This window comes from Salvelinus namaycush, chromosome 35 (assembly GCF_016432855.1).
Source record: "Salvelinus namaycush isolate Seneca chromosome 35, SaNama_1.0, whole genome shotgun sequence".
Lineage (NCBI taxonomy): Eukaryota > Metazoa > Chordata > Actinopteri > Salmoniformes > Salmonidae > Salvelinus > Salvelinus namaycush.
Genome location: NC_052341.1, coordinates 21845435 through 21860090, shown reverse-complemented (window position 1 = coordinate 21860090; position 14656 = coordinate 21845435). Strand labels below are relative to the sequence as shown.

The following is a 14656-nucleotide window of genomic DNA, read 5'->3' as shown; positions in this document are numbered from 1 at the left end:
AGTAAGCAAGGGATAAGAACGTTGCCAGTCAGTATGGCAATAGAACATTTAGAACGAATGACTGGGTCGCGTCCATAGATACAGAACAAAAAGACTGAATGACTGGGTCATGTCTCTGGCAACCGATTGAATGAACGACCAGCCAGCTTGGGTAGCAAACCTAGATTTGTGTTGGGACTATATCTTGTGGAAGGATGAAATGGTATGAATAAATTCATCGAAATAATGTTTTTAATGAAAATATGTCAACCATTATTTGAATATGTTGGTAACCCGTTGTATAAATGCCCTCAAAGCCGGTGTTTGGAAGATCTATTGGCACGGTTTACTGGCCCTCGATTTCAGCTCGGGCCTAACAACACCTGTACCAATATCCTCCAAACAGCGGCTTCTCAGGCATTATCACTTAAATAATCCACATAATCTTTCACATTTGCTGTTGCTGCAGGTTTATTTTCCCCATCTCTCTCACATTTGAGAAATTTAGCAGATTCTCTTGTCCAGCGTGACTTTTATTATTATTAGTGAGTGCATACTACTCTTATCTGTTTCTGCCATTCTAGTCATTTGGGAGATGGGACTCGCGCTCCGCAAAAGCAATGCTACCTGCTACCCTTTTTTCCTCCCTATCTCCTTTGCTTTACTTGTCAGCCCATGATTTATTTGCATACACTGCCTTTACAATGCAAAGTTATCAATCATGCTCACAGAGGGTGTTACATACATTAATTTCACTAGAGGGGGATGGGAGAAAAAAAGCCAGTTTATAGACTCACCATGACACTGCCAAGCTAGAACTCTTGACATTGTGATGTGTTGATGTCAAAGGACTACTAACGTTAATTACTACACAAAAATGTAAAGAGTTTGATTTCAGAAATGGTCCCAATGATAAAGTGAGCAATAATGACCGGCCAAACATTTGCATTCATTCTCAAATCTGCCTCGGCACTGGCATCAAAGAAAGGTGACCTTCCTTGGACAAACAGCTATTTATTTACATAATTCAGTATCACCCCCATAATGTAATATTTGTTCTCCTGGACAGACAGGGACACTAAAGTCATTAGCAGAGCGATGGCTGCTAGCTACCTCCCTCAAACTGGTTAACACAACCCAGCAGGCCTGATTTTAGATGCAAAACATACAGTAAATACTGACTAGTGCTGCTAACCATCCGCCATCTGTACTGAAGGTTGATGAGACAGGCAGACTCTACAGAAAGGAATGGCTGGGGTGTATCACACATGGACCAGCCGGTTACACACCACAACCTACCATCCAATCGTAGCTTCTACCCTACACACCACAACCTACCATCCAATCATAGCTTCTACTCTACACACCACAACCTACCATCCAATCATAGCTTCTACTCTACACACCACAACCTACCATCCAATCGTAGCTTCTACCCTACACACCACAACCTACCATCCAATCATAGCTTCTACTCTACACACCACAACCTACCATCCAATCGTAGCTTCTACCCTACCCTACACACCACAACCTACCATCCAATCATAGCTTCTACCCTACACACCACAACCTACCATCCAATCATAGCTTCTACTCTACACACCACAACCTACCATCCAATCATAGCTTCTACTCTACACACCACAACCTACCATCCAATCGTAGCTTCTACTCTACACACCACAACCTACCATCCAATCGTAGCTTCTACTCTACACACCACAACCTACCATCCAATCGTAGCTTCTACTCTACACACCACAACCTACCATCCAATCGTAGCTTCTACTCTACACACCACAACCTACCATCCAATCATAGCTTCTACTCTACACACCACAACCTACACACCACAACCTACCATCCAATCGTAGCTTCTACCCTACACACCACAACCTACCATCCAATCATAGCTTCTACTCTACACACCACAACCTACCATCCAATCATAGCTTCTACCCTACACACCACAACCTACCATCCAATCATAGCTTCTACTCTACACACCACAACCTACCATCCAATCATAGCTTCTACTCTACACACCACAACCTACCATCCAATCGTAGCTTCTACTCTACACACCACAACCTACCATCCAATCGTAGCTTCTACTCTACACACCACAACCTACCATCCAATCGTAGCTTCTACTCTACACACCACAACCTACCATCCAATCGTAGCTTCTACTCTACACACCACAACCTACCATCCAATCATAGCTTCTACTCTACACACCACAACCTACACACCACAACCTACCATCCAATCGTAGCTTCTACCCTACACACCACAACCTACCATCCAATCGTAGCTTCTACCCTACACACCACAACCTATCATCCAACCGTAGCTTCTACTCTACACACCACAACCTTCCCGCAGACCTGGCCATTGTTCTCATCACGTAGAGTGGAAAGGCAAAGGCCACGCTTTGTGACTCACTGAGAGCAAAGTCAATGCGTTTTTTGTTTTCTAATGCTCAGGGTGTGTGGCTGTTCCCTAGTGTGATATTTATTTGAGCTACTGTAGTGATGCAGCTAAATAATGGCCACACTGGGGAGGCGCCTAGCCTGACGCAACATCCCACGTGGTACAATGGAAAACTAGTAACCTGGTTATACAGAGTTTGGGTTGTTAGCCAGGCTAGGGGCAAACCTTCACTTTATTTAGTCACACTTCATTCAGTTCAGTCCCTTTTTTGATTTACACAACCATACTGTGTATTCCTGTGTCCTGTCATGCTAATATGATTCAGTCATGATGCTCTGCTCTTTCAGTCATGGTCTGCTCTTTCATCCTGGTCATTAAGCAGATGGGCCAAATGTAAAGGCCAGTCATTCTATGTATAACTATTGTCCTACTGAAGACCAAAGTGCTACCTCCATTGTTGTCAACTGATTTATACTGGTTTAATTGGAAGGAATGGTATGGTTCATGTGTCTAACTGTATGTGAGTTCTTTGGCTTTAAAAGGGCATCTGAACAAATTAATCAAGTCTGGCAATGTGAATATGTACAAATAAATGATGTTTTGCTTATCATATTCACACATTTTTATTCATTTCGCTGTCCAACTGTTGTCTCACATTCTCCATGTTGTTCTGAAGACTATTAGGAGGACACCTGGGATGTTTATATACATACATTACAGAAATGGAAACTGACAGATGGGATGGATCAGTCTGGATCAGCCCCCCCCCCCCCCCCCCCCCCCCCCCCCACACACATCATACAGACACACGGCATGCACACACGTCCACATATACTCCCCTGATGGGTGCCGACAGGCAGAAACATGGGCAGCTGTGTTTATCTAGTCAAGTATCTGGGGTTGGGCCTCTTCTACTCTGTTCCACCACTGCCTGGTCCGGTCCTTAAAAGCACATTCACCACTGGCTGCCTGCCACACTGCCGATATGATATGAGTTTGATACGATATGCTTTCATCTCTCGTGTCTTTGAGATATGGCTGCATCCTTTAGCTATTCATGGTAAATACTTCCATAGATACTCTCACTGGCTTTTGGGATTGTTATCGGGCCTCACAAAACTGGTAGCACTTTAGTTGTGTTAGTGCCATGTAGGCATTATAGCACTAACTGTCATAAGACTGCCATAGCAGCTGTCATTAGGAGTTATAACAGCTAATGTCTGTTTATGACTATGATGACTTACCGGGTCTGGTAACTTGACTGGGAAATAACCTTATTTGCATACTGTACATATGCTAACCTGGAATATTATATATTCTCTTTTGAGCCCTAAAATGATTAAAAATAAGTATGCCCTGACAGAAATGTAATTGGCAGTCATTTCTCTTCATTATGAGTCCTTGCCTTGCTGTCCAGTCTTGCTGGCTGGTTAAATTAAAGGCTCAGTGCAGTCATACATGAGATTGTCCTGTGTTTTGTATATATTTCCACACTACTGTATGATGTTGGAATAATATTGTGAAAATTATGATAATGCCATTTTAGTGTAAGAGCTGTTTGAAAAGACTTGCTGAAATTTCAGTCTGTTTTGGTGTAATGGAGTTTTGGGCTGCCTGGTAACATCAGGCGGTAAATTAGTTAATACACCAATAAGAAAGAGTTCCAAACCTCTCTGCCAATAACAGCTAGTTTTCAGTTCTCCCCTCCCACTCAGACCACTCCGACAGTCCTATCAAATTCTTGCTTGAGAAATGGCTCTTTGCTAAGAAGCTGTTTTGATATTGAGCTGCATTGGACCTTTAACTTAGTTTTCTCCATTCTACATCAATAAAGCTATACATATATGCTAAATGGCATATACACTGAGTATACCAAACATTAGGAACACCTTCCTAACAATGAGTTGCACCCCCCTTTTCCCCCTCAGAACAGCCTCAATTCATTGGGACATGGACTCTAAGGTGTTGAAAGCGTTCCACAGGGATGCTGGTCCATGTTGATTCCAATGCTTCCCACAGTTGTGTCAAGTTGGCTGGATGGCCTTTGGGTGGTGGACCATTCTTGAAACACACAAACTCTTGACATAGACCGGTGTGCCTGGCACCTACTACCATACCCCGTTCTAAGGCACTTACATCTTTTGTCTTGCTCATTCACCCTCTGGATGGCACACATACACAATCCATGTCTGAATTGTGTCATTTGTTTAAAAATCCTTCTTTAACCTGTCTCCTCCCCTTCATCTACACTGATTGAAGTGGATTTAACAAGTGACATCAATAAGGGATCATAGACTGACCAGGTGAATCCAGGTGAAAGCTATGTCATGGAAAGATCAAATAACATTTTTATTAGTCACATGCGCCGAATACAACAGGTGTTCACCTTACAGTGAAATGCTTACTTACGAGCCCCTAACCAACAACGCAGTTAAAAAAAATATGGATAAGAAAAAAAAGTACTTAAAGAGCAGCAGTAAAATAACAATGGTGAGACTATAAACAGGGGGGTACTGGTACAGAGTCAATGTGCGGGGGCACCAGTTAGTTGAGGTAATATGTACATGTAGGTAGAGTTATTAAAGTGACGATTGCATAGATGATAACAACAGAGAGTAGCAGCGGTGTAGAACGGGGGGCAATGCAAATAGTCTGGGTAGCCATTTGATTAGGTGTTCAGGAGCCTTATGGCTTGGGGGTAGAAGCTGTTTAGAAGCCTCTTGGACCTAGACTTGGCGCTGCGGTACCGCTTGCCGTGCGGTAGCAGAGAGAAATCTATGACTAGGGTGGCTGGAGTCTTTGACAATTTTTAGGGCCTTTCTCTGACACCGCCTGGTACAGAGGTCCTGGATGGCAGGAAGCTTGGCCCCGGTGATGTACTGGACCATACGCACTACCCTCTGTAGCGCCTTGCGGTCGGAGGCCGAGCAGTTGCCATACCAGGCAGTGATACAACCAGTCAGGATGCTCTCGATGGTGCAGCTGTAGAACCTTTTGAGGATCTGAGGACCCATGCCAAATCTTTTCAGTCTCCTTAGGTTTTGTCATGCCCTCTTCACCACTGTCTTGGTGTGCTTTGACCATGTTGGTGATGTGGACACCAAGGAACTTGAAGCTCTCAACCTGCTCCACTGCAGCCCCGTCGATGAGAATGGGGGCGTGCTCGGTCCTCTTTTTCCTTTAGTCCACAGTCATCTCCTTTGTCTTGATCACGTTGAGGGAGAGGTTGTTGTCTGACCTCCCTCCCTAATAGGCTGTCTCGTCATTGTTGGTGATCAGGCCTACTACTGTTGTGTCATCGGAAACTTAATGGTGTTGGAGTTGTGCCTGGCCATGTAGTCATGAGTGAACAGGGAGTACAGGAGGGGACTGAGTTGATCCTGTGTTGAGGATCAGCATGGCGGATGTGTTGTTACCTACCCTTACCACCTGGGGACGGCCTGTCAGGAAGTCCAGGATCCAGTTGCAGAGGGAAGTGTTTAGTCCCAGGGTCCTTAGCTTATTGATGAGCTTTGATAGCACTATGGTGTTGAACGCTGAGCTGTAGTCAATGAATAGCATTCTCACATAGGTGCTCCTTTTGTCCAGGTGGGAAAGGGCAGTGTGGAGTGTAATAGAGATTGCGTCATCTGTGGATCTGTTGGGGCGGTATGCAAATTGGAGTGAGTCTAGGGTTTCTGGGATAATGGTGTTGATGTGAGCCATGACCAGCCTTTCAAAGTCTTACTCACATCGGCTGCAGAGAGCATGATCACACAGTTTTCCTGAACAGCTGGTGCTCTCATGCATGTTTCATGCCTCGAAGCGAGCATAGAAGTAGTTTAGCTCGTCTGGCATGCTCGTGTCACTGGGCAGCTCTCGGCTGTGCTTCCCTTTTGTAGTCTGTAATGGTTTGCAAGCCCTGCCACATCTGACGAGTGTCAGAGCCGGCGTAGTACGATTCGATCTTAGTCTTGTATTGACGCTTTGCCTGTTTCATGGTTCGTCGGCGGGCATAGCGTGATTTCTTATAAGCTTCCGGGTTAGAGTCCCACTCCTTGAAAGCGGCAGCTCTAGCCTTTAGCTCAGTGCGGATGTTGCCTGTAATCCATGGCTTCTGGTTGGGGTATATTCCTATTCCAGTCTGTGCTAGCAAAACAGTCCTGTAGCTTAGCATCTGCTTCATCTGATTTTTTTTATTTTTATTGATCTAGTCACTGGTGCTTCCTGCTTTCATTTTTGCTTGTAAGCAGGAATCAGGAGGATATAATTATGGTCATATTTGCCAAATGTAGGGCAAGGGAGAGCTGTGTATGCATCTCTGTGTGTGGAGTAAATGTGGTCCAGTTTTATTTATTTATTTTTATTTATGTTTATCTTTCTCTCTCTCTCTGGTTGCACATTTAACATGCTGATAAAAATGTGGAATGAAGTTTCCCTGCATTACAGTCCCCATCTACTAGGAGCGCAGCCTCTGGGTGAGCATTTTCTTGTTTGCTTATGGCAAAATACAGCTCATTCGATGCTGTCTTAGTGCCAGCATTTGACTGTGGTGGTATGTAAACAGCTATGAAAAATACAGATAAACTCTCTAGGTAGATTGTGTGGTCTACAGTTTATCATGAGATACTCTACCTCAGGCGCGCAATAGCTCGAGACTTCCTTAGATATCGTGCACCAGCTGTTATTTACAAAAATACATAGTCATCCGCCCCTTGTCTTACCAGACGCCGCTGTTCTGTCCTGCCGGTGCAGTGTATAACCAGCCAGCTGTATGTTGATAGTGTCGTCATTCAGCCACGACTCTGTGAGGAATAAGATATTACAGTTTTGAATGTCCCGTTAGTATTTAATTTTCCGCGTAGGTCATCGATTTATTCTCCAAAGATTGCACGTTTGCTAGCAGAATGGAAGTAAGTGGGGGTTTATTCAATCGCATACGAATTCTCAGAAGGCAGCCCGCCCTCTGGCCCCTTTTTCTCCGCCTCCTCTTCACGCAAATCACAGGGATCTGGGCCTGTTCCCGAGAAAGCAGTATATCGTTCGCGTCGGGCTCGTCAGACTCGTTAAAGGGGGAAAAAGGATTCTGTAAGTGCGTGGTGAGTAATCGCAGGCCTGATGTCCAGAAGTTATTTTTGGTCATAACAGACGGTAGCGGCAACATTATGTACAAAATAAGTAAAAAAATAAAAATACAAACAACTCAAATAAACAAACAAAAATAACAATCGGTTGGGGACACGTAAAACGTCTGCCGCCTTCTCCGGCGCAGGTGTTCTTAATATTTTGTATACTCAGTGTATTTGTTTTTTAACTATTTCTATTTGATCTCTAATGCACTTTGAGCTTATTCTTGTATAATGAAGTGCTTTAAAAATGTAATTATTATAATTATAATTAAATATGATGTTTGAGAGTAGTGCAGTTTGTTTCTGTATCACAAGATGCTTCTCACTCTCTCGAGTTTCACTACTCAGTTCTTAGTGTCTGTGATTCAGCTCAGCCCCCAAGCTGTGGTTTTCCCCTCTACATTTGCATTGGAAGTTTACAGTATGAACACTGTCCCTTCTACGTAACTAGGCTACAGCAACAAGTACAGCAACAACCTATGGTGTGCCGGTCCCTCTCTCGGCCTCTAAGCCAGCTGATGTCATGCGACATTCCGCACAGTTAGACAGCCCCAAATGACCTGGGGTCAGACAGGAGCAAGTGGCTTGACTACTGATAATGTTCAGTACTGATTTATATACAGTACTGGTGTTCTGTCAGAACAAACACTAGACCTGGGTAAGTTCATAATGACACACTATTCCCTAGGCCTATATAGGACACTACTTCGAGCCATATTGATGTCATGGGTTCTGTCCAAAAGTAAAGCACTGCACAGGGACTATAGGGCGCAATTTGATGGGCCCCACTGGATATGTGTTTGATGAGTTGACATTTAAAGTGTATTGGTCTCAATCCATTGGTATCCATCTTATTTGATTCCAGGTAGCCAATCAGACGCTCCACACAGACAGCCCAGACCTGCCGGAATGTTTCCAGCTGTCAGTGCTGTCATGGCTGCCTTGTGTGTACCTGTGGCTTGCTTGCCCTCCCTACCTCTTCTACCTCCAGAGGAACAACAAGGGTTATATCATGATGTCCATCCTTAACAGAGTGAAAACGGTGAGGGACCACACCACGCACTGGGCTGCTGTATGCGGACATGCATGCGCTGTCTGTCCAGTTGTCTCTGTCTCCGTCTCTCTCTCGATGCAATACTGTTTGTTGCCTGAGATTCATATCCTGTTTCATAGCCCTTATTAGATTAGTTAGTTGATGCACGATAGGGGAATAGTGGAAATGTTTATCAGACAGGCTAATGACCGGTACTGGAAAACGTACCAGACATTCAAGCTTGTTCAGACAGTTTAGATGGGTTTTGATCAAATTACTCCTGCTCAGTTTTGGGTTTATTTCTTTCTCACCCCTCCCCTTTCATCCTCTAGGTCTTTGGGTTGGTGTTGTGGATTGTGTGTTGGACAGATCTTTTCGGCACCTTCCATGAGCTGCAGCAGGGGGACACAAAGCCACCCATCTACTTCGTCACTCCGCTGGTGGTTGGCATGACGATGGTACTTGTACACAACCAACAGGGCGTGGCGTTGTAAACATGCAGTACAGTCATACAGTACAGTGTTCAACTCACTTCCTGAAAAGTACCTTATTTTTGGGGTCTTGTTGCTTAGTGACCAGTATTTTGAATCCATAACTTGTCAATCAATCATGTATGTATTGTTGCAACCTGGACTCAGGAGTAGACGTAACATAGTAACCGGAAATCTGGGACACTCAAATTAGTATAATATGTTTGGTATGTATTAATTTGTGGATGTCCATCATCCATTTTGTATGATAAGTTACGATTTACAATTCAAGTTTCAAGTTTTATTACTCATGCGGGATACGCATGGTATACATTGTCCAATGAAATGCTTACTTGCAGGTTCCTTCCCGACAATGCAACAACCATAAGAAATAGTTAAAAATAATAATACGAACATGAAGTAAATGGCAGTAGAATAGATGAACAATTTTAGTATAAATGTAATACAGGAAGGCACAATTTATAGTAAAATATTTACATGTGTTTGGGGGAAGGGGGGATGGAGAGCAAGTGTTTAACTTGAGCAGTATAATAAGAGTCTGGTAGCAGCAGTTGTAATGTGTGCTAAGGTGCAGAGAATCAGAGCAGGTGGTCACTCCAGTTCAACTGTTCAGCAGTCTGATGGCTTGTAGATAGAAACTGTCTCTGAGCCTTTTGGTATCAGACCTCATGCTCTGATACCGTCTGCTAGACGGTAAGGGAGCGAACAGCTCGTGGCTGAGTTGTGTGGGGTCCTTGTTGATGCTGCGTGCCTTCCTCAGGCACCATTTTGTGTAATGTCCCGGATGGAAGGAAGCACAGCCTCCGTGACGACCACGCTTCGAGTAGATGTACTGGATGGGTGGAAGCACGGTCCCAATTCATATGACATGTTACGAATTGCAATTAATACAATATGTTACAAATTTGCAATATGTATGATATGTTACAAATTCTAATTTGTTGTAGCTAGCATTAGCTAGGTGGCGAACGTTAATGTTAGCTAGGTGGCTAACATTAGCTAAGTTGGGGTTAAGGTTAGGAGTTATGTTAAAGGGTTATTGGGAAGGGGAAGCTGAAATGCTAAGTAGTTGTAAAGTAGATCAAAAAGTAGTAAGAAGTTGCTAATCAGCTAAAATGCTAAAGTTGTCCGTGATGAGATTCGAACATGCAACCTTTGGGTTGCTAGACGTTCGCGTTATACGCTCATCCATCCATAACGACCAACCACCGTTTTTGCCTTAAGTAACCTTCCCTCTTATGTAACCATACCAAGGTAACATATCATACATACTAAGTTGAGTGTCCCAGATTTTTGTTTACTATGTTACGTCTAGTCTATGAGACCAGCCTGATTGTTGTGTTTGTAGATGATTAGATTGTCATTGTATTCCATTAGCCTTTACAGTATGTTGCATGCTCTGAGGTGTAGAATAAGCCTAGTGAACATGCTGTTATTCACAGGCAGTTGCTATGCTGGTTCACAAGTTGTTGTTTTTTCTCTCACATTTCTCTCTCTCATGTCCTATGCATGAGTGAGCGAAGGAGAGAGTAGAGCTGAGATGCATGTTCACCTTTACATGCCCTGTGTGTTTCTGTGCTTATCTAAATCGTGTTCACTCAATGCCTCGCTCCCTCACTCTCCCTTTCTCCCTCCTCTCTTTCTCAGCTGCTAGCTTTGTTTCTGATACAGTTTGAGAGGTTGAGGGGGGTCCAGTCTTCAGGGATTCTATTTATATTCTGGTTCCTGTCAGTGATGTGTGCCATAGTGCCTTTCCGCTCCAAGATCCTACAGGCCAAATATCAGGTGAGATCAGGGTTTCCCCTAACGTGTACTGTATAGGCGGAGGTGAAGGAGATGTTTAAAATCTATAGATGTCTCCATCTCCCTCAGCTCTCTCCTTCTTTTCCCTCTCTCAAAACATGGTTACCACCCCCCTCTTCCTCCTTCCTTCCTTCCCTCCCTCTCCTTCCCTGGCTAAATAACTTACGGTTGGTTGTTTTGGAGGTTAGGCAGGGCCGAGGTTGGGTGGAGAGAGAGAGCGAGAGAGAGGGGAAATAGTAGGTCTGTTGTCCTAGCGACCTGCAGGGCCTTAGCCGTCTTATCTAACCTAGCCTACTGAGGGCTGTCTAATACTCTAACATAGTCTAATGCCCTAACAGCTAGCCAGAGCTACACTGGGGCCAAGCCAGGTCAAACCATGCCAACATCAGTCCTGTGGTCTGCTCTGGCTATTTACTATCCCATTGATCCTACCAATTAGCCCCTAGTTGTGTTTTATATATTTTATTTAAAATGACTGAAGGGCTTGTGGTCAGGGAGACAAAGCAATGATTTTGGATGACTTAGTTGTTTTTAGCTCAGCAGGGTTTGGGGGGACTGATCATCGATATGTAAGAGAGCGCTTTAGGAGACTAGGACAGTTAGTGCATTGTCTGTCAGCTTCCTTAAGAAATGGCTTTCATAACAAAATGTCCTCCAACAGGTCAATAAAGTCTTTCTCTGTTCTTGTTTCAGAGTGAGATTTCAGACAAGTTGCGTTTCACCACATTCTATTTCTACTTCAGCCTGATCGTAGCCGAGCTTATCCTCTCTTGCTTCAACGAGAAACCTCCACTTTTCTCCAACATAGACACAGACCCCGTGAGTCTCTCACACACACACACACACACACACACACACACACACACACACACACACACACACACACACACTGTGACCTCTTCTTACTCTGCCATTTTCTCCTCAGAATCCTTGTCCTCAATCAACTGCTGGTTTCCTCTCGACTATGACCTTCTGGTGGTTCACTAGGTAACATGATTTCCCCCATACAACACATACTGTACAACAATTATGACTTGGTGCAGGATTGACTTATCCTATACATTTGTACGGCTTGTAGCTATTTCATGTTCAAGCATGTTATTCCCACAAGTAATCAGTACATTTGATCAATAATCAATGGAACCGCAAACAAGTCTTCTCTCTGTGCCCTGGTTTCCTGGACACGGATAAAGCCTTTTCCAGGATCTTGCACTTCATGAAGTTCCACTAATGTGTTGTGTCCCTCTCTGTCCCAGCATGGCCATCAAGGGCTATAAGAACCCTCTGGAAGCCAAAGACCTGTGGTCACTGAACAAGAGGGACAGCTCAGAGGTTGTCGTCCCCAAGCTACTGCGGGAGTGGGAGGTGGAGCAGGCCAAGGCTCACAGGTAGGGAGGGATTGGAAATGGAGGGAGGGAGCAAAGGAGGGTGGGGGGGTAGAATAGGAAACTGAAAAACTATTATTATACTGAACACAAATATAAACGCAACATGCAACAATTTCAACGTTTGTACTGAGTTACAGTTCATATAAGGAAATCTGTCAATTGAAATAAATAAATGAAGCCCTAATCTATGGATTTCACATGACTGGGAATACAGATATGCATCTGTTGATCACAGATACCTTTTTAAGAAAAGGTAGGGGCGTGGATCAAAAAAAAAAGTCAGTATCTTGTGTGACCACAATTTGCCTCGTGCAGATCGACACATCACCTTCACATGGAGTTGATCAGGCTGTTGTTTGTGGAATGTTGTCCCACTACTCTTCAATGGCTCTGCGAATTTGATGGATATTGGTGGAACTGGAACACGCTGCCGTACACGTCGATTCAGAGTATTCCAAACATGCTCAATGGGTGACATGTCTGGTGGGAATGCAGGCCATGGAAGAACTGGCACATTTTCAGCTTCTAGGAATTGTGTACAGATCCTTGCAACATGGGGCCGTACATTATCATGCTGAAACATGAGGTGATGGAGGTGGATGAATGGCACGACAATGCGGCACAGGATCTCGTCACGGTATCTCTGTGCATTCAAATTGCCATTGATCAAATTAAGTTGTGTTCGTTGTCCGTAGCTTATACCTGCCCTTACCATAACCACACCGCCACCAAAGGGCACTCTGTTCACAACGTTGACATCAGCAAACCGATCGCCTACACAACGCCATCTGCCTGGTACAGTTGAAACCGGGATTCATCCGTAAAGAGCACACTTCTCCAGCATGCCAGTGGCCATCGAAGGTGTGCATTTGCCCACTGAAGTCGGTTATGACGCTGAACTGCAGTCAGGTCAAGACCCTGGTGAGGATGACGAGCACGCAGATAAGCTTCTCGGAAACGGTTTCTGACAGTTTGTGCAGAAATTCTTCAGATGTGCAAACCCACAGTTTCATCAGCTGTTCGGGTGGCTGGTCGAAAACTGGACATTTTAGAGTGGCCTTGTATTGTCCCCAGCACAAGGTGCACCTGTGTAATGATCATGCTGTTGAATCAACTTCTTGATATTCCACACCTGTCAGGTGGATGGATTATCTTGGCAAATGAGAAATGCTCACTAACACGGATGTAAACAAATTTGTGCACAACATTTTAGCGAAATAAGCAGTTCTGGGATCTTTTATTTCAGCTGATTAACACTTTACATGTTGCGCTTTATATTTTTGTTCAGTGTGTATTTCTAAGAAATTTAGATTTGAGACCAGCATCCACATTTCCTTTAATCTTTCCTGTAATGGACATATTCCATTTGGTGCTTCTTATCTCAAAGGCTTCCAATGTTTTCACAACTTCTTTTGTTATAATACATTTTTTCACAGTTTGAAAATCAGTATCCTTATTTCCTTATTTTACTTGTTACAACAACATTGACCCAGCAGTATGACTGTGTAGAGAATGGTTTCCCTTGTTTAAGGTTACACAGCCAAATGACACAGCCTAAGTCAACAGTAGTTTGCCCTTTCACATCATTCCCAGAACTGTGGAGAGCTGAGGGAGGAAGTTGTCTTTATGGGATCTGAGTGTGCACGCTTGTGTTTGTACATGTGCACGTATGTGTGAGAAGGATAAAGTGTGTTTTTCATGTGGCGCCAGCCAGTATCGCTCATATCTGTTCAAAAACTTGTTAGGATAGTAAGCACTGGATTGTGCAGCACCTTTTGAGCATTTAATATGTTGAGTCAGTGTCTGCATCTTTGGTCTTGGGTGGAAAACACAGTAGTAAAGCCAACATGCTAGTATCAAAGACAGAAATAGCACCACAGATCAGTAAGATGAGTTGGAGGGAAATCGTTACAAAACACACAGATGGAACATTGTGTGTTTTGATGTGTTTACATTAATACATGATGTGTTTACATCATACAGAGAATTCCAACAGGCTGCTACAGTGAATTTAAAAAACTGGAATGTGACTGGAAAGCAGTGGAGTGAAAATCTGTCTGGCATAGCCTGGCTGGTATCCATATTAAGCCTGCTTTCTGCTCTGAACACAGAGTAGCTGCTTTTTCTCTGATAAAAGACCATTTTATCATTCGTCCCAATCCTACGATATTAATAATTGATTGGATTTATATAAAGTTTCTCTTTGAAAATGTCTTGTCTTCCACTTTAACTTATCAAAGCAGGTGGCTACCACAAAAAACCTTTAACTAGAAAGCTTTCTGCTTAAACTTGTCAAACAAGCTTTCAAGAGCAAAAAACTATTAGCTGAAACTGCTTTTTGCTTCAGCTTATTAAAGTGGACACACACTACCGTTCAAAAGTTTGGGGCCACTAGTAATTTCCTTGTTTTTGAAA

General features: G+C 43.7%; 1 protein-coding gene across 5 annotated transcripts in view; it reads left to right on the top strand.

The window, feature by feature from the left end:
* Nucleotides 1-14656, top strand: part of abcc3 (ATP-binding cassette, sub-family C (CFTR/MRP), member 3) — a 56971-nt gene that overhangs the window by 18809 nt on the left and 23506 nt on the right. For all 5 annotated transcript variants that reach the window (XM_038974800.1, XM_038974801.1, XM_038974803.1 and 2 more), the window contains exons 2-7: nt 8392-8568; nt 8892-9017; nt 10698-10835; nt 11547-11672; nt 11779-11840; nt 12110-12241. In XM_038974800.1, coding sequence (XP_038830728.1) covers nt 8392-8568; nt 8892-9017; nt 10698-10835; nt 11547-11672; nt 11779-11840; nt 12110-12241 — 761 coding nt within the window. The remainder of the gene's footprint in view (nt 1-8391; nt 8569-8891; nt 9018-10697; nt 10836-11546; nt 11673-11778; nt 11841-12109; nt 12242-14656) is intronic.